The 18,941-nt window shown below is 35.4% G+C and overlaps 2 protein-coding genes across 2 annotated transcripts in view; one reads left to right on the top strand and one right to left on the bottom strand.

The window, feature by feature from the left end:
• The window catches only part of VPS13B (vacuolar protein sorting 13 homolog B), a 770,486-nt gene that overhangs the window by 428,807 nt on the left and 322,738 nt on the right, over positions 1 to 18,941 (bottom strand). The window contains exon 21 of the mRNA XM_039218135.1: positions 16,877 to 17,021. Within this exon, the coding sequence (XP_039074066.1) occupies positions 16,877 to 17,021 (145 nt within the window). The remainder of the gene's footprint in view (positions 1 to 16,876; positions 17,022 to 18,941) is intronic.
• Positions 2,269 to 2,505, top strand: LOC120220912 (40S ribosomal protein S29-like). Its single transcript, XM_039218131.1, has one exon. The coding sequence runs from the start codon at positions 2,269 to 2,271 to the stop codon at positions 2,503 to 2,505; it is 237 nt and encodes a 78-aa protein (XP_039074062.1).

Here is an 18,941-nt window from a genome sequence, read left to right as displayed (position 1 = left end):
TATAAATTCTGCCACATTGTACATGACTTTTTTTTTTTTTTTAGCCTGTCAGAACCCAAAGTACATGAGAACAAGAGCCATGTCATACCGCTTTCAATTTTCCAAAGTACTTAACACAGAGTTAAGAACACTGTAGGAACTAAAAATTATATTTAATGACTATCTGACTAAAGGTAAAATCTATCATCAATATCCTGGGTTATACTTGGACTGCTCTGGTCAGTATTCAATACTATAAAATTAACTAAATGTGTGATATAGCAGGAATATCTTAAAAGATTATGTGCAGTGATTTATAATGTACTACAAACTGCTACTTCTCCTGAATAATTGATAAATATCCTTGAGAAATCTGGGAACAGACATCAAAAGTTACAGGACATTGATATAAATCAATTAAAGAACTGGGGACAAAAACGTTTAAGAAATGTGATATTTAACCCCTAAATAAAAATGGAGAAAAAAAGGTTTTATTGATCTGTACAATTATTTACTAAATATTTGCTCAATGCCAGAAATTGGTGTTAGATTCTGGAAAGAAAGAAGTAAATAAATCTTGGGGAAAAAGCAGTTTCTTCAATAGATGGTTTTGGGAAAACTGGACAGCCATATATAAAAGAATGAAATGGGAGCCCTATCTTATACCATACACAAAAACTAACTCAAATGGATTAAGGACTTAACAAAATGTAAGACCTGAACCATAATAAATAGGCAGTAAGCTCTGTGACATTCAACTAGTGGAACTACATCAAACTAAAAACCTTCTGCACAGCAAAGGAAACGAGCAACAAAATGAAAAGGCAAACTACTGAATATGAGAAAATATCTGCAAATCATATATCTGACAAGGGGTTAATACCCAAAATATGTAAAGAACTCATACAACTCAACAGCAAAACAACAACAACAGCAGCAACAATCTGATTAAAAATTAGAAGATCTAAATAAACATTTTCCAAAGAAGGCATACAGATGGCCCATAGGTACAGAAAGATGCTCAATATCATTAATTGTCAAGGAAATGCAAATCAAAACCAAAATAATATATAACCTCACCCCTGTTAAAATGGCTATTATCAAAAAGACAAGATATAACAAGTGCTGGTGAGGATGTGGAAAAAAGGGAATTCCTGTGCACTACTGGTTGGAATGTAAATTTGTGTAACCATTATGAAAAACAGTACAAAGTTCCTTAAAAAATTAAATACAGAACTATTATATGATCTAACATTTCCACTTTGGGGTATTTATCTAAAACAAATGAAAATACTAACTGAAAACATATATGCACCTCCATGTTCACTGTAATATTACTTGCATTAGCCAAGATATAGAAACAACCTAAGTGTCTGCTTATGGATGAAGGGAAAAAGAAAATGAGGTTAATACACATATATACACATATGTATCTATATATGTATATGCATGTGTGTGTATGTATATATATACACACACAATATATGCAAACATGTAATAGAATACTATTCAGCCACAGAAAAGATGAAAATCTTGCCATCTGTAATAATAGAGAAGGATCTTAAGAACAGTATGCTAAGTGAAATAAGTCAGACAGAGAAAGATAAATACCATATCACCTCACTTCTGTTTGAAACCTAAAAACAAAACAAAACACAACAAAAAACAAACTCACAGATACAAAGAACAAGCTGGTGGTTTCCAGAAGAAAGGGGTGGGTGAAATAGGTGAAGGGTGTGGGTGAAATGGGTTAAAGGGGTGAAAAGGTACTTACTTCCAACATAAAATCAGTAAGTCATGGGGATGTAATGCACTGCATCGTGACTGTAGTTAATAATATTGTATTGCATATTTGATGGTCTCTCAGAAAGTAAATATTAGAAAAATTTTCATCACAAGAAAAAAATATTTTTGGTAACTATGTACAGTGATGGATATCAACTATTATTTTACAATGTATATGTATATTGGATCACTATGCTATAAACCTGAAATTACTGTAATGTCAATTATACCTCAATTTTTAAAAAGTGAACAAGTCAGATATGGTCCTTGATATGCAGTCTAGACAAAGAGAAAGAAAAGAAAGAAGAAAAGCTATGATAGGTGTTACAAGGGCAGAAAAGAGGTGCTAAGGCAGGGAATCTTGGGGGAATGGCACAGACCTATTTGAGGAAGACTGAACAGAATACTGAAACGATACCATTTAAACTAAGACTAGGAGTACAAAGAGTACAGAGCTACGAAAAGAGCAATGAACTTTTGCCTTGTTGCATCTGAGAGAGCAAGATGGGTCACCAGCAGCTCTACTGGGGCCATCCAAGGAAATGTGGCCCGGGCTGTCATTCCTGCCACATCTGCTCAAACTGGCAAGGTCTGATGTGGAAACATTGCCTCACTGTGTGCTGCCAGTGTTTCCTTTGGTATGGGAAGAATATGGGCTTCATTAAATTGGATTATGTGAGCCATCTTGAATGGGTCCTCCAAGATACCTACTATAATGCCTACTCATCATACATAAAATAAAAATACTTCAATTTTCAGTGTTTTTGTGTGTATGTTGGGGGAGGGGGAGTGAGAGCAATGAAAACAGTGGGAACAGCACATGCAAAAGTTTCCGGCAAGAAAAATCATGGAGCATTTGAAGGAATCAAAGAGGATCACTGCAAGGGGGAAAAAGAAAAAAAAAAAAAAAGACAAATGACGAAAGGAAGAACAGGACAGAGGCTAAATAACGTCAAATTTTGTAGGTCATGGTAAGGAGTTTAGATTTTATCTCAAATGCAGTAAGGCATTACTTAAGTGTTTTAAACAGGGAATAAAATGATCCAATTTAGATTTTTAATAGGATGATTCTTGCTGTCATCTGGACAATGGATTAGGGTAACTGAGAACAGATGATGAAATAATTTGGAAATGACAGAAGTGAGACTATTTAGGACATCCTTACATTATTCTGTACAAGAAATTATGTGGCTCCAATTTGGGATGCAGCATCTGAGCAGAATGGACAGGGGAAAAAAGCCACTGAATTTAAAGTTTCATCCTTGAGTAACACAGTCAATGGTGGTAACGGAAGGGGTATATTATTGTACAGATTTGACACATTAGGCTTGAGTGGCCTGTAAGATACCTAAACAGCAATGTAGACAACTGGATGAGGGAAGGAGGGAAGGAGGGAAGGAAGGAAGGAGGAAAGAAAGGAGAGAAGGTGGGAAGGAGGGAGGGGAGACTGGTATAACAAAACAACTTAGTTAAGACAAGTATAGGGGCGCCTGGGTGGCTTAGTCGGTTAAGCGTCCAACTTTCGCTTAGGTCATGATCTCGCGGTTCGTGGGTTCGAGCCCCGCGTCGGGCTCTGTGCTGACTGCCAGCTCAGAGCCTGGAGCCTGTTTCAGAGTCTGTGTCTCCTTCTCTCTCTCACCCTCCCCTGCTCATGCTGTCTCTCTCTCTCTCTCTCTCTCTCCTAGAAATAAATTAAAAAAAAAAAAAAAAAAGACAAGTATAGAACAGATCAGTGTGAAAGAAGTGTTATTATATAAACATGAATGGAAATGCTGGGCTTTAAGGCAACTTTAAGATGATTAATATCAAAAAGAAAAAAGAAAAAATGAAATTACCCTGCAAGGTCAGGAGCTACTAGATAAAACAGGAAGCTTCACCTTGCTTGGAGCTTATAGTTTTGCTTTTAAAATACAAACATAAAAAAGGTGAAATTTACTTTCTATCTGAATGTGTTTTTATCATTTCATAGAACTTGCACATATCTTTTTTAAAAATGTTCATTTTTAACATTTTTAAAAATGTTTTATTATTTATTTTTGAGAAAGAGACAGAGCATGAGCAGGGGAGGGGCAGAGAGAGAGGGAGACACAGAATCCAAAGCAGGCTCCAGGCTCTGAGCTGTCAGCACAGAGCCCAATGAATGTGCAGCTTGAACCCATGGACCGCGAGTCTATGAACTGAGCTACAGTCGGACACTTGACCAACTAAGTCACCCAGAAGCCCCTAAAATGTTCATTTTTAAAATTTATTTTTGAAGAGAGAAGGAGAAAAAGAATGCACGTAGGGGAAGGACAGAGAGAAGGAGACAGAATCCCAAGCAGGCTCCATGCTGTCAGAGCTGAGCCTGATGTGGGGCTCAAACTCACAAACCATGGTATCATGACCTGAGCTGAAATCTAGAGTCCAACACTTAACCAACTGAGCACCCAGGTGCTACTTTATTTAAGTCTTATAACAACAGTTAAATCTGTGAGCTATTATCGGTATACTTATTAACATATTCTAAATGAAGAAACTGCAGGTGTATGAGGTTAGCTTGACATGGGAGTAGGAAAAGGATCAAAAGCTAGATTTTTTGGTTCCTAATCTACAGGTTTTTCCACCATACCGTCTTAGCTTGATTTGTGTCAGACACTGTTCATTATTTTTGGCAATTTACTTTGGCAACATAAATTTAAATAACTTGAAGAAAAAGTGATTTTTACATAGTAAGGCTATTTTTAAATTTCTAGAGTTTAGATAGTATATAAACTTTAAGCAACTTGCCATAGAAACTGCAATAATGCCTGAGACTTTTCATCAAAATACAAACTACATTCGATACTATCACTCTTGAAAGCCCCTGGGGAAATAATGGCTTTTGGATTCTGCAAGTCAGCGTGACATGGCATGCAAAATTGCATCTCATGCTGAGCCAACCAGGAAAATATATGTCATCACCATGTGACATTCAAAATTTCATCTGGAAACTATAATCTTGTTCTGACTGCTAAAAAAGCAGGGGGGGGGGTAGGCAGACTGCATACAAAACAAATCTCGTTGAATCTTTGCTGAATTCTTGCCAGTTCATGTAAAAACGAAAATAACTTATTTCCAAAGAACTGTATATTCAAAAACCTTTCAATGTACTTATTAACAACATCACGTTTTCTCAAATAACTTCAAAATTAACTGACATATTTTTAAAATCTTATGATAGTTCAAAATAATGAACCACTACGAAAAAAATTCTTTATAATGAAACTTTATAAGTTGCAAAATTAAGAAACTGTATGAAGCAGAACATCAAAAATACTTCCTAATTCCTTTACCCTAAATGAATAAACTCGAGATAAAGAAACACATGAAACCTGCTATAGGCTGCCATCTGTCTTATGCATCCTACATCTTTCAAGTCTAGATTCTTTTTCTCCTGGGCTCCTAATTCATATGTGTAATACCTTCATAAACCATTTACCTTATTCCTGTCAAAACAGAAATCTGCAAATGTGATTTAATCTCAGTGTTATTATAATCAACATTTTGTGTTTTAAATCTGTTGTGACTAATTGTAAAACGAAAATTAGTGGACATAAACTGGAATGCCTGACTGACTCACAAATTATTCCCAAGGGCCATGTTTCTGCTATCTTCCATCTTCTGGTGTAACACCTCAGGCTCCTAAACACAGAAGGAGATATATGACCTAACTTGGGCTGTGGCTAGACCAGTCACAGTACCTAACCTCCCTGGACACAGTGATTGTCTAAGATGTATGCACATGATCCAAAGAGACCAAACAAAATCCTCCTCAGGTAGGGTTTCAACAGATACAAGATCAGATCTTTCCCTTTGATCACAGAGAATAAGTATGTGAGTCCAGAGGAACCACAGCCAGGTACACTGCTAAGCCTAGAAACCTATGTTCAGTTAAAAAAAAAAAAAAAAAAAAAAAGTTAAGCCAACAGAAAAGGCAGAATCCTGATGGTATGGAGTCTCTGTTTTGAGGTCATTCCAAAGAAAAGATATTTGCTTTTCTTACCATTTTAGTTATGTGACTCAACAAAATATTACTGCTTTTTAAAATTTAAATTTAAACAGTTTCTTTCTCTTGCAGAGTCCTAATGAAAAAATGTTTTCTTCCCTATTCAAGGAGTCACCTATAAATTAAGAGGAAAACCAGGCAATTTTTAATAGGTGTAACTGTCGAGCCCTCACAATATCATTCATTATACAGCCTACATTCAAAATGCCCAAGCATTTCATGTGGCTTACTTCCCCATTTCCCAAGCTTACTTCTCTTCAAGAAGTATCCAACCTTACTGCTTGCCTTGCTTAATTAATTGGCTCTCACTCCTTCCATTATCATATTCACTGGTCATGGTCTCTGACACTCTGTCTGAACTTGCATATTAAGAGATGTTTTTGATTTTATCTCCATCTCCAGAAGATTTCTTCAACTACGTTAGTCAATACTTTCCCCAGTTTAACTAGACGCCTTGGCACTCTCCCACCTGAGCCTTTATGAGGGACTTCTTTCAGATAACCCTAAACTTCCATATAGCAACATCCTAACATAACAATGAACTCCAATAAATGTAGTGTGCAAAACGAGAAGACCATCCATTGAGCTCTGGGGAAAAATAGGAGAATGTCTGCTCATATTTATTTTTATCTAAAAATGAGAAAGATACATAGTTTGTTAACATTTAGCAAAGTAGAATTACATTGAGGTCCATCTCCATGTCAGAAGGCTACAAATAACAAAATGCTAAGAATACTGGAGGAAAATTACACATTCAATAACAAAAAGAAACTGGCAGGGGCCCTTCAATCTTTCATTGGTTTTTTATTAACTGTGGCATATTACAACTTACATACACACAGTTCATCAGATTTATAAATTTTATTCTCTATCTTTAACTAAATTAATCCTCATAATTTGGATATACATTTTTTAAAAGACTCTTATGTAACAGACAAATTCAAGACTATGGACTGAAGATATCACTAATTTATTTAAAAGAAAAAGGCAACACTTTTCCATTAAGTTGGAAGACTATCTTACTGACGTAAGGAAGCCTGAAATCTACTAGCCTTTTGTCAATAAAGACCTTTGACAAAATCGGTAGGACTGAAAAATTAGTGTCCTCAGTGCATTAATGACGGCCTTTTCTCTCTAGGATATAAATTATCTCAGTGAGTTTCCTGAGGAACCTCCACACTGTTTTCCAGAGGGGCTCCATCAACAGATGAATGGATCAAGAAGATGTGGTTTATCTATACCACGGAATACTACGTGGCAATGAGAAACAATGAAATCTGGCCATGTGTAGCAACATGGATGGACCTTGAGGGTGTTATGCTGAGCGAAATAAGTCAGGCAGAGAAGGACAAATACCATATGTTTGCACGTATAGGAGGATTAGGAGGAACTTGACGGAGGACCAAGGGGGAGAAGAAGGGCGGAAATGGTGGGGGAAAGGGAGAGAGGCAAACCATGAGAGACTCTTGAATGCTGACAAAAACTGAGGACTGATGGATGTGGGGGGGAGGGGGGGATGGGCATGGAGGAGGGCACCTGTGGGGATGAGCACTGGGTGTTATGTGGAAACTAATTTGACAATAAACTATTTGGAAAAAAAAAAATTATCTCAGTGAGGCAGCTTTTCAACTTTGTCAGCCACTAAAATCAGCTATTAAAATAAACTGAATTAAGAACTAAAACTTTTAAGTTTTTATAACACTGTATTAAATTTTATTTTAAGAAATGAAGCACAGTATTAGTCTCACTGAAATATTATTGGTATATTGATATATTATTGATATATTAAAACTATCAGAAAACATTAAAATGTTAATAAAATTATAATTATCTTATATGCTTTATAGCATACTGCTAGAGTGATACATACATTTAATGCATGTATCAATAAATAAATGGTACTCCAGATGCTTGCCCAAAGATTTTTACCAAATAGGAATGCACTAAGAAAAAAGATAGAAAGATACTAAAGATGAACTATTTTCAAGCAGCTTGTGTTCTCTGTTCTTATTTTAATTTAATCACTTACTGTTTAGAATGCTTTTAGGGGCACCTGGGTGGCTTAGTCGGTTAAGCGTCCGACTTTCGCTTAGGTCATGATCTCGCGGTTCGTGGGTTTGAGCCCCGTGTCGGGCTCTGTGCGGACTGCCAGCTCAGAGCCTGGAGCCTGTTTTAGAGTCTGTGACTCCCTCTCTCTCTGACCCTCCCCTGCTCACGCTGTCTCTCTCTCTCTCCTAGGAATAAATAAAAATATTTTTTTAAAAAAAGAATGCTTTTAACAAAATATGAGTCTGCCTCAGATGTGTTCATGGAAACCAAAAAGAGTGCTTTTGTGGCGGTTTTTTTCTCCTTTGTAGTCAAAATAAAATAATCTCTAGAGAATGTAGAATTTAAAAATAATTTCTCAGCATTAAGATAATTTACATTCTAAAGCCATCTCCATTGACAAAATTTAGTACAGACTATATTCTACTTTCAAAGTAAAAAATAAGAGTAAAATTGAACATATTAAAAGAAATCATACCTAAATAAGTCTTCTGCTTTACAAGTCCTAGAGAAATTAAAAATAAACCAAGAAGGTACAAAAACAAATAATAATTACATATAACTTTCAAGAACCAAAGTTCCATGAGGGAAAGAATTATGTGCATGCTACATAAATTGTAATATATTTAAAAAATAAAAATCAATAAACCTAGTATGCTTAAAAAACTCAACATGCTCTTGGAATTAATGAACAAACACTAACTATACAACATTCTGCCAGACACACGAGGAGACACACTAAAAAAGTATAAATTACATTTCTTTATCAATGATTTACTTGAGGAGTCTTCATATGAAAACTAGCAAAGCAAGAAATTCAGGTATGTGGTAGTACCAAGTGAATAGTGTAATTATCAGATATGTCTATAAAAGAATATCATCAAATGATGAACAGATATTTTATGAAACATTAAAAAAAAACAAAATGTTAGGGGCACCTGGGTGGCTCAGTCAGTTAAGTGACTTCTGTTCAGGTCATAATCTCACGGCTTGTGAGTTCCAGCCCTGCGTCAGGCTCTGTGCTGAGAGCTCAGAGCCTGGAGCCTGCTTTGGATTCTGTGTCTCCCTCACTCTCTGCCCCTCCCCCACTCACACTGTCTCTCTCTCCTTCAAGAATAAAGATTAAAAAAAATTTTTTAAAAACAAAATATTAAAAATACTCTATAGCTACAACCATGTAGACTATTATGGCTGCTGTAAGAAATTAAAATTTGGCATCTGTTGAAATTCTTTAGGAGGATAAGCTTAGAAACAAACATATATAATTTGAAATAGTAAATTTTATGTTAAGTTCTACAGACTGTTAATACTTTACCTCATAAATTCTAAGTTTAGAAATAAAAACAATGGTTCTTAAAATTACAAATGGGAAAAGGCAATTTAGTATATGTATATTTTCCTTAAGTTCTGATTACTTTCTAGATGGTTTTTTCCAATTTTTTTTTAAGTTTTGATGTACTTCAGTAGATATACTTTATTTTAAACCCTTTTCTATTTCAAAAGGGTAAAATATACTTTAAACCACATTTTACCCCTGAGAGAATAAAATCAATTGTACATTATGCAATGTTTTCCAATGATTTAATATTTTCAATGAAATTAAAAACCTAATTAATCACAAAGGAATGCAATTTTATGCTAAACTATGTGATTAAAGTGAGCAACTTCTAATATACAAAAGTCCACAAAAAAATTATTTTGCATACATTAACACTAACTCCACCCTGTAACTAGGAACATACCTGTTCAACATTCAGCTTTAATCAAATTAAGGATGACTTAAACATTTTTAGATGAATGACTATATTTATTTATAATACATAATTCTTAAAATTAGAATCCATATATATCAGTGCCTTGAGGAGCAATTATTACTAGCAAAAATTGGAAATCTCACCACTTAAAACCATCCTACAAGTTATATTGCCTATAGATAAAATAATTTTTAAATATTTTTTTTAATGTTTATGTATTTTTTGAGAGAGAAAGGATGAGCACAAGCAGGGAAGAGGCAGAGAAAGAGGGGATTAGGATCCAAAGGGGACTCTGCTGACAGCTGTGAGCTGGATGTGGGGCTTGAACCCACAAACCAGGAATCCACAACCCAAGCCGAAATCAGACATTTAACCTACTGAGCCACCTAGGAACCCCTAAAATGATTTTTAAAGACTTGATGGAATTTCAAACTTGGAAAAACATTTTTTTCTTCTTTTTCTTTCTTTATTTGAGACAGAGACAGAGACAGAGAGAGAGAGAGTCAGAGAGAGAGAGAGAGAGAGAGAGAAAGACCATGCATACGCACAATCAGAGCAGAGGGAAAAAGAATCAAGACTTAGGGCTTGATCCCAAGACTCTGGGATCATGACCTGAGCTGAAATCAAGAGTTTGAAGTTCAACAGACTGAGCCACCCAGGCACCCAAACTTGGAGTAACATATGAAACGTATATTAAAAAAAAAAAAAAAAAAAAAAGTGAAAGCATAATGTCATGTTTCCTTAAAAGGAACACATTCCTTGTATATGCAAAACAGGTGTCCAACCCTCAAAAATTAAACATTTCCTCGTCTCTTAACATTCTCTGAAAGAGGGCAAAGAAAATAATACTAAACCTACCTAATCTTGTTTGTGGAGAGAAAATGAACTAAATTGACAGATAAATCCTCTTATCTTCTACTCTATCCCAGAAGAAGAGGCAATTCCATTAATTCTTACATCGGTTTCTAAGATCTTATATTTTGCTTCCTTTGTGATCTCGCTGTATAAATGATACCCAACTTTACCGTATCTCCCAACTTTTCCTTCTCTCCTCTTTACCTCTCTACAGACATACCCAAATGTCTGTATACTCAAATTTCTTGACAGAGTGGTGTATATCATAGCTGTTTCAATTCCCATTCATTTCCAAACAAGTGAAACTCCTCTGGACAATTGAATTTTTTTCTGCCTCTTTGTTCTTGATGAGTCTACATCATACTAGGCAGTTACCCACTCTCATCTTGAAGCGTTGTTCAATTATGTCACATATATGTCATACATACAAACGTATACATACATATGTATACATCTTTGTTGCCTACTTCTCAGAATAAGGCTTCTCAATCTCTCCATTGGCTGATTCTCCTTAATGTTTAAAGAAATAGTTGCTCAGAATTTAATTTGGGGCTTTTTTCTCATTTTGCTGTGAATGCTTTCTCTGGGAGATGATACACTCTGTGGCTTTGATTATATATGATCCATACATTAATGACTCGTAAGCCTCTCTCACTCACTGTGAAAAATCTAAGCAACACCTCAGACACAACAACATTTTTACTGACTTTGTCTTCTGATAATCTCATTTAAAGCAAAGTATTTTCTACTTCCTGCCAAAACTCCAGCTTGTAACATTACCTTTTAAGTTCTGTGGCAGAGACTGCTAAATAACCTGTAGTATCTACACTCCTCTTTTTTCTTTTTTCTTAGTTGGAGCCCATGTTTTGGTCATGCATATGGGCCTTTAAAAATACAGACTACACTCCTGAGATCCCATACAGTTTCAGATATGATCACATGAGTAGTTCTGTCCAAGAGTATATATGCAAAACTGAAGTGTGCAACCTGTGTATACTTTTCAAAGAAGTAAGGTAACTTCTTGTCACTCATTTCTGCTCACTAAAAACAGATGTGATGCACTGTTGATGCACCCACTGTGGACATTAGTCAAGCCTGGTAACAGAGACCACCCACAGTACAATAAGACAGTGCCTGACCCTGGAGAGCCATAACAGCCTGCGGTGTCTACCCTTAAGCTTTCACATGAGAGACAAAATTCAATCTTGTTTAAACTGTTACTGAGAGTTTTCTAATTTTTTCAGTTAAAATTAACTCATCCTTAATTATTATAGCTACATTATTGAACTCTCACTTAGTTTAAAAATTCTCTATTTTGAGGGGCGCCTGGGTGGCTTGGCTGGTTAAGCATCCAGCTCAGGTCATGATCTCACAGTTCATGGGTTCGAGCCCCATGTCAGGCTCTGTGCTGACACCGTGGAGCCTGCTTACAATTCTCTCTCTCTCTCTCTCTCTCTCTCCCTCCCTCTTTCTCTGCCCCTCCCTGCTCTCCCTCTCTCTTAATAAACAAACTTAAAAAAGCAATTAAAAATACTTTATTTTGAAATGAGGTCAGAAAAAAGGTAATTAGGAATATTTTACCTGATAACCTAAGTTAGTGGTCCAAAAATAAAAAAAATTCTTTAAAAAATTCTGAAGTTTTTCTCAATCTATAATATGAAGTGTTTTTTAAATTTCGTGATTTTCATATTTAATTCTGAGAACTAAAGATTAAATTTCTATATGCCTGACAAAAAATGTAAACATCTGAAGCATTATAAATGTTTTATTTTTTTAGAACACATCAATAAATGTGGGATATATTTAAAAATCTGATTTATGGGGGGAAAAACAGTCAGCAGTAGCTTTTCACTTCTGAGTGTCATCCAGGAACTTAACACTGAATTGACACCCAATTAAAGAGTGACAGAATCTGACATGCTCATCACAGACGTATAGGTGTTTCCCATTATATCCTTGTTGGTAGCTCTGACGTAAAATTCTTCACTATTTCAGTCCTATGGGACTGGGCTGAAAATTTAGAAGAATCTCTTGACAAAAAAATGCTCTGAAGTTGGCTGGTTACATAGTGGGTATTAGAAGCAAAACAGTAGATGACTAAACAGACCTGATTTTTAGGGCTGCTTTTGCCTCTAAGAAATGAAAGAAAGCACCTAATAATCACAGAATGACTACTATAATCTGGAACTTTAGTGTGTGTGAGTGTGTGAGTGTGTGTGTATGTGTGTATTTCCTACAGATGCATTAATACACTGAGAAAATATGTTAACTATTTAAAGTCACCAGGGTGCTACTTTTCAAGTGTTACTCTCCAAAATCTGCTAAATAGCTTCATCAAAGCAACTCACATAGCACTGGAAAAAGATTTCTCAAGTGGAAAGTGAAGAACAGAGTAAAACAGTGATCAAACTGAGAAAGATTTTTAAAAAGATTAAATAGCTTAACGTTTTACTTTATAAATTTATAAATTAAGAAGCAATGTAAATACTCATATTGAAAGATTTTTTTTTAAGTTTTTATTTAAATTCCAGTTAACATATAGTATAGAATTAGTTTCAGGGGTACAATATAGAAACATCAGGTGATCATCACAGCAAGTCCCTTCCTTAATCCCCATCACCTATTCCATCAACTGATGAATGGATAAAGATGTGGTATGTGTATATGTGTATACACACATGTGCACATGCGCACACACACTGAATGATTAATTACTCAGCCATCAAAAAGAATGAAATTTTGCCATTTGCAATGACATGCATGGAACTGTAGAGTGTAATGCTAGGCAAAATAAGTCATAGACAAATACCATATGATATCACTCATATGTGAAATCTAAGAAACAAAACAAATGAGCAAAAAACCTCAAGAAATAGACCCTTAACTATAGAGAACACATGATAGTTGCCAGAGGGGAAGTTCAGTGGAGGGATGAATTAAATACATAATCTGAAACTTTAAAAAAGTCTCACTAAACAGTTTTTAACCTTGGATAAGTTACCTGACACCTTTATTAATCAATCTCCATAATTATAAAGCTAAGGGGTTAGATTGGATAATTTATTCTAAGATACATTTATAATCCTGTAGGATTTTTTCTAAAGATATATGCATGGCTCCCTCCTTTACCTGCTTCAAGTATCTGGTCAAACTTTCATGATACCTATTCTGACTGCCCAAAATATCACTCCTCAGTCAACTACTATATGCTTTTTTTTCCCCCAATTTATGCTTTTTGGTTTCATTTTGCAAGTTTCTATTACTATGTCTTCAAGGTTGATTTCTTCTTCAGCAATGTATATTCTAGAGTTATTTCTATCCAGCTTCTCCATTCACATGTATTTTTCAACTCTAGAGTTAGGTTCGATTCTTTATTATATCTTCCATTTTCCTCCAAAACATCTCTCCTTAAATACCTGAAGATAGTTACAATACCTATTTGAATAGACAAGTATTTAATATACCTGCTAATTCTGTCATCTATGCCACTTCTTACTTTATTTATACTGGTGTGTTTTTCTGGTCAAAGTTTCCTACTTTTTTACATCTCCATTGGGTTTTGATTGAATGTGCTTACACTGTGATTTTAAGTTGTTACATGTCTGGATCATCTATTTCTCTTAATAGTGTTGGGCTTCATTTTGCCACCACTTATTCAGTTTTTGGTACTTCAGAGCCTTTTTTAAACTGTTGAAAGTGAGTCTAGGGTAGCCTTTACATTTTTGATACTTTATTGCCACTATGGATACTATGGAGGAATGGCTTTTCTAGAATCTCTACTGAATGCCCTGAGTAATCAACGGGATTGCATTCTATGGACAGTAGGACCCGAATGCCTTCCAGCCCAGAGTGAGCTCTGGGAATCATTCAGACCACAGTTTCTTGGTCATCTTTTACCTAACTATATAGAGTCTCATCCCATGCATGCATATCTTACTATTCACTTAGCAATTATTCAATGAGAATACTACTGCTGATTTCTGGAGCTCTTTGCTACACAACTTTCTCTCTCTCAAACTGTATTCTATGACTTGCAGTCATCTCCACCTCCTAATGCTTCAGTCACTCTACCTGGCTAAACTTCAATTCAGCAAGATAGCTGAGCTCAGCTTATTATATTGCACCCTGCTCTGTGGTCTGGAACGTGCCGTTAGCAAGAAAGCCAGGGCAATCTAAGGGCTTGATTGTTTTGCTTCTCTTCTACGATGAATCACAGTCCTGTGCTGCCTTTTCCCCAAAGTCTAGAAACCGTTCCCCCCCCCCACATAATTAGACAAGTTACTTAGTTATTTATAGCAGAAATATAAATCTAGTCCTTGTTACACCATCACAGTCAGAAGCTAAAGGTCCCTACTTTTAAACTGTGGTATGATCTACTAAAATTTACATCATTAGTGAACACATGTCTTAATTTATTATCTCAATACTATTCAAGGAGTCAAATTCAAAGACCTTCTAATATTTAACTGTGTACTTAATAGTACTTTGAACTGGAGAAGTAATATATAAACATGTAAGATAAAAATAGCTAGTATTTTTCTAAAAACCTATCATTTATGGAGCATACTGCTTTTTCAATTTTTTGTTTCCATTACAGTTTCACCAACAGTTCCAAATTAATTTTCATAACATTTCCAAAACATAGGGTAAACAGATGTCATTGCTGTTAGGGGTTCCTAGTTTTCAAAAATAGATTCCCTAGAAGATTATTTAGATTTTTGTGATAATATAGTGTCTTCATGTGAGACATACTTTTATTCTGGCTTGGCCTGCCCTATGTGCCTGTAGCACTGGAATAGTATTGTTCTGCTGTCAACACGTTTCCAACCATCAAACATATGTTCTCCCTGGCAGCCAGCTATTTAATATTGGGTAACTGTGATTGGAAAAGGAAGACGTCTGCTTCCTGCTGAATAATCACAAGGCAAAATCAAGCCCAGTGAAGTACCACCAAGCTTTGTTGGCCTTCATGTGCCAAAAATACTACATAATTGTTGGGAATGAACTTAAGACCAAGACTAACTTAGGCTGAAACTATAAAAATAAAAACTCATTTTAACAAGAATTCAGGCATAAATTAACTCTAACATTTCTCCACTGTAAACTCCAGTTAAAATATTAAAATGCGCATTTCATAATGATGTGAATATACTTAACACTAACTGAACTATACAATTTAGTGGTTAAGATGGTAAAAGTAAAAAAAAAAAAAAGATGTGTAAAAGGCTATGAATTCATTTCCCAAATTCATTACAGTTTACGATGCAATGTAAACAATGAGTGAAACAGGGCAACTTCATACTTTTTTTTTTTTTAAGGAGAGGGCACACACACACAAGTGGAGGACAGGCAGAGAGAGAGGGAGAGAGAGAGTCCCACAGGCTTCACGCTATCAGCAAAGAGCCCAATGAAAGGGCTCAATCTCATGAATCATGAGGTCATGATCTGAGCCGAAATCAAGACTAAGACGCTTAACCAACCGAAACATCCAGTCGCCCCTCATAAAACACTTTTTAAATTAAAACTCAAACAGGAACAGTGTACTCTAATTAAAACAGAACAAAAACTTTGAAACTTAATTATAAGCAAAGAAAAGGTTTAGCCTACAGCATTCTCTATACAGCACTACCACCAAGGTTTCCAGAGAAGTAAAAACGGTGGGCATTCAAGAAGGAAGATACACAAATCATAAACAACTATGATCATAGTTTCTATGTAACTTAATTTAAATCATAAATGTAATGATAAACTTTTATTACAGAAATGGAAATTTAAAATTGTCTTATGGAAGAATATTTATACTCTGTATTTGCATAGATGATCTAGCTAAGAAAATGAGAGAAGGAAGAGGGAGAAAATTGAGATATACTGTGTTTTGCTAGAATTCACTTTAAGAAAGAACATGCTATCAGGAGACCATTCTCTATCGGTCTCTAGTGTTTCTGAAGGTCTTCAAAGTAGAAGTAGTGAGTGCTTTTGTTCCCAATTGTGCTTTCAAGGATATCTGCAGAGCATACAGCCTCAAAAGACAGATACTGTCCTCCTTTTGAGCAAAGGTCAAGTTTGCTTACAGCCTTGAAAGGTACAATAGTGTCTCCATCTAGAGAAAATGGCAGGCATGCTTTCTCCCCATTATAGAAGGTTCGAGTTCCCTAAATTGAGGGTTCCTCTTGTGTAACATAGTCCACTGTGTTTAGTATCATCTGACCTTCTTAGTGCCACCCTGTGGGAATCAGGCCTAGGGCAGAGACACAAGAAAATGCTAATACTCTAGTTACTGCTAATGCTGTAAGATAATAAAGTCTTTTGTCCCCATTCTAGGAGTCTCATGTCTTCGGGCAGCATTCATGAAATTAAGGCCCGGGTAACTTGGTACCTTGTTAGCTGAGAGACAGGGTAAAATCACACACCCTTTAGAATTCTTGACACATACCTGTTATTGTTTTTGTTTTTATAGGGCTGCTGGCATATTCAGAGGCCTGATAGGACTGTTGCTTTGCCAGGGGTGCACTTCCAACAGACACCTCATCCTCTTTCCTTCTGCTAATTGGCATAAGGGGAACAGCTACCACAGGCTGCTGGAGAGAGGCAACAACAACAACAACAACCCACACTGAATTATTTACCATTTCTTAAGCAGTGAAAGTTAAAACATGGCAACACCGAACAAAGTCCTTCACAAACAGTGTTGAAGCTTTGTTATTTTAAATCAATCAATGTGTCCCTCCCTCAGTTCCTGCCTTTCTCTTCCTATCTGTCTCTCTTACACACGCAAATTCACAAGGGGATTACTTACCAATTTCAATGTGAACTTACAATTGTATGTGAAAAAATAAGATAACTTGGAAATAAATGGAATTTAAAATAAATTTCTGTAAAAAGCATAAAGATAATATGGCAAAGGCAAATCAAATCTATAATTAACTTTGGGAATTATAATTATTAGAAAATAAAAATATACCCTTATAAAAAGTTTTAGGAACATCTATAAAGTGATTAAGTATATGTTACAGTTCAACTTAATAAAGAATTGCTGAAAATATCTACATTTTGTCTAACAAAGTGATATCCACAGCATTTTTAGACAACAGGGGAAAATATCTATAGCTAGAGAAAGCTGGAAAACATTATGATCCTATACTGAATGCATGAGTGCTGAATTGAACAATAAAGCAGCTGTTTCATCTTTATTCAGTGAAATAAAGTCTGATGTTACTGCTGATGACACCCAATACAATCTTGTCAGATTTTTGGCAAAAAAGAAAAAAAAGGTATTTTTTAACTTTGCTGCAGGATCAAAGATCAATGTTGAACTGGGTGGAAAACAATCATCAAATGTTGGGTTATAGCCACAAATTGAGAAGGAAATTGCAGCTTGGGAAACAACACATGATAACTGTAATACAGCTGCATCAGACGGTAAATCTGGAGGGGCTGGTGAAGCTGCAGTGCAGTGTAGTGTTACTCTCACCAGCACAACAACCACACTTCTAAAAGATCCAATTTTAAGTCTCACCCAACCTATATTAATTATTTAATACTACTTTGAATGTGAGTAAATATTCCAATCAGAACATACGTACATTATCTAGGTAATATAATCAATCAAGTTATGAAATAGATGGGAAAAGTAAATATTTTTTAATATAGCTTATTGTCAAATTGGTTTCCATACAACACTCAGTGCTCAAGGCAAATTATTTTAAAAGTTGCTACTTAAGCTAAGTAAAAGGACAAGAAAGCTGAAAGTGAAAAAATGAAAAGATTAAATATATTGTGGGCAACATTACAATGTACAGTAGCTGCTTTCATATTAAGTATTTAGTAAAACTGATAGTATTTATACAAATCTAAATAGGAAATACCTTCTTAAGACCAAGATGAGAACAGTCCAACATACTGTTAAGTTTTGATGCATTTAAAATTACTCAACTATAAAATATGGGAGTGGAGTTCCTTTTAGGTTGTAGTATTTAGTGATTCCATAATCCCTTGAATTTCTTGGTCATCATTTATAAACCTAGAATTTGACTAAGTATTCCAAAAAAGTACAACCATGTTCAGACTCATAATATATTAGAGAAAAATTATGTTATGCATGGTGTGATACTTTAATTCAAGCTAAAGTAGCTGAAAGATGAGATTCATGAAAGCTATAATACTGGTAATATCCAACAACAAACAAAACAATCTTTTGGGTGACTCAAACTGGGTCATTTTCACATGGGCAAAGAGACATTAAAAGAGCCTAAGTGTCCATCAACAGATGAATGGATCAAGAAGATGTGGTTTATCTATACCATGGAATACTCCATGGCAATGAGAAAGAATGAAATCTGGCCATGTGTAGCAACGTGGATGGACCTTGAGGGTGTTGTGCTGAGCGAAATAAGTCAGGCAGAGAAGGACAAATATCATATGTTTGCACGTATAGGAGGATTAGGAGGAACTTGACGGAGGAACAAGGGGGAGAAGGAGGGCGGAAATGGTGGGGGAAA

The sequence above is a fragment of the Hyaena hyaena genome, unplaced genomic scaffold, assembly GCF_003009895.1.
Source record: "Hyaena hyaena isolate Hyena2069 unplaced genomic scaffold, ASM300989v1 scaffold_737, whole genome shotgun sequence".
Classification (NCBI taxonomy): Eukaryota; Metazoa; Chordata; class Mammalia; order Carnivora; family Hyaenidae; genus Hyaena; species Hyaena hyaena.
The sequence above is the reverse complement of the archived record's forward strand: the minus strand, read 5'-3'. Positions and strand labels throughout refer to the sequence as shown.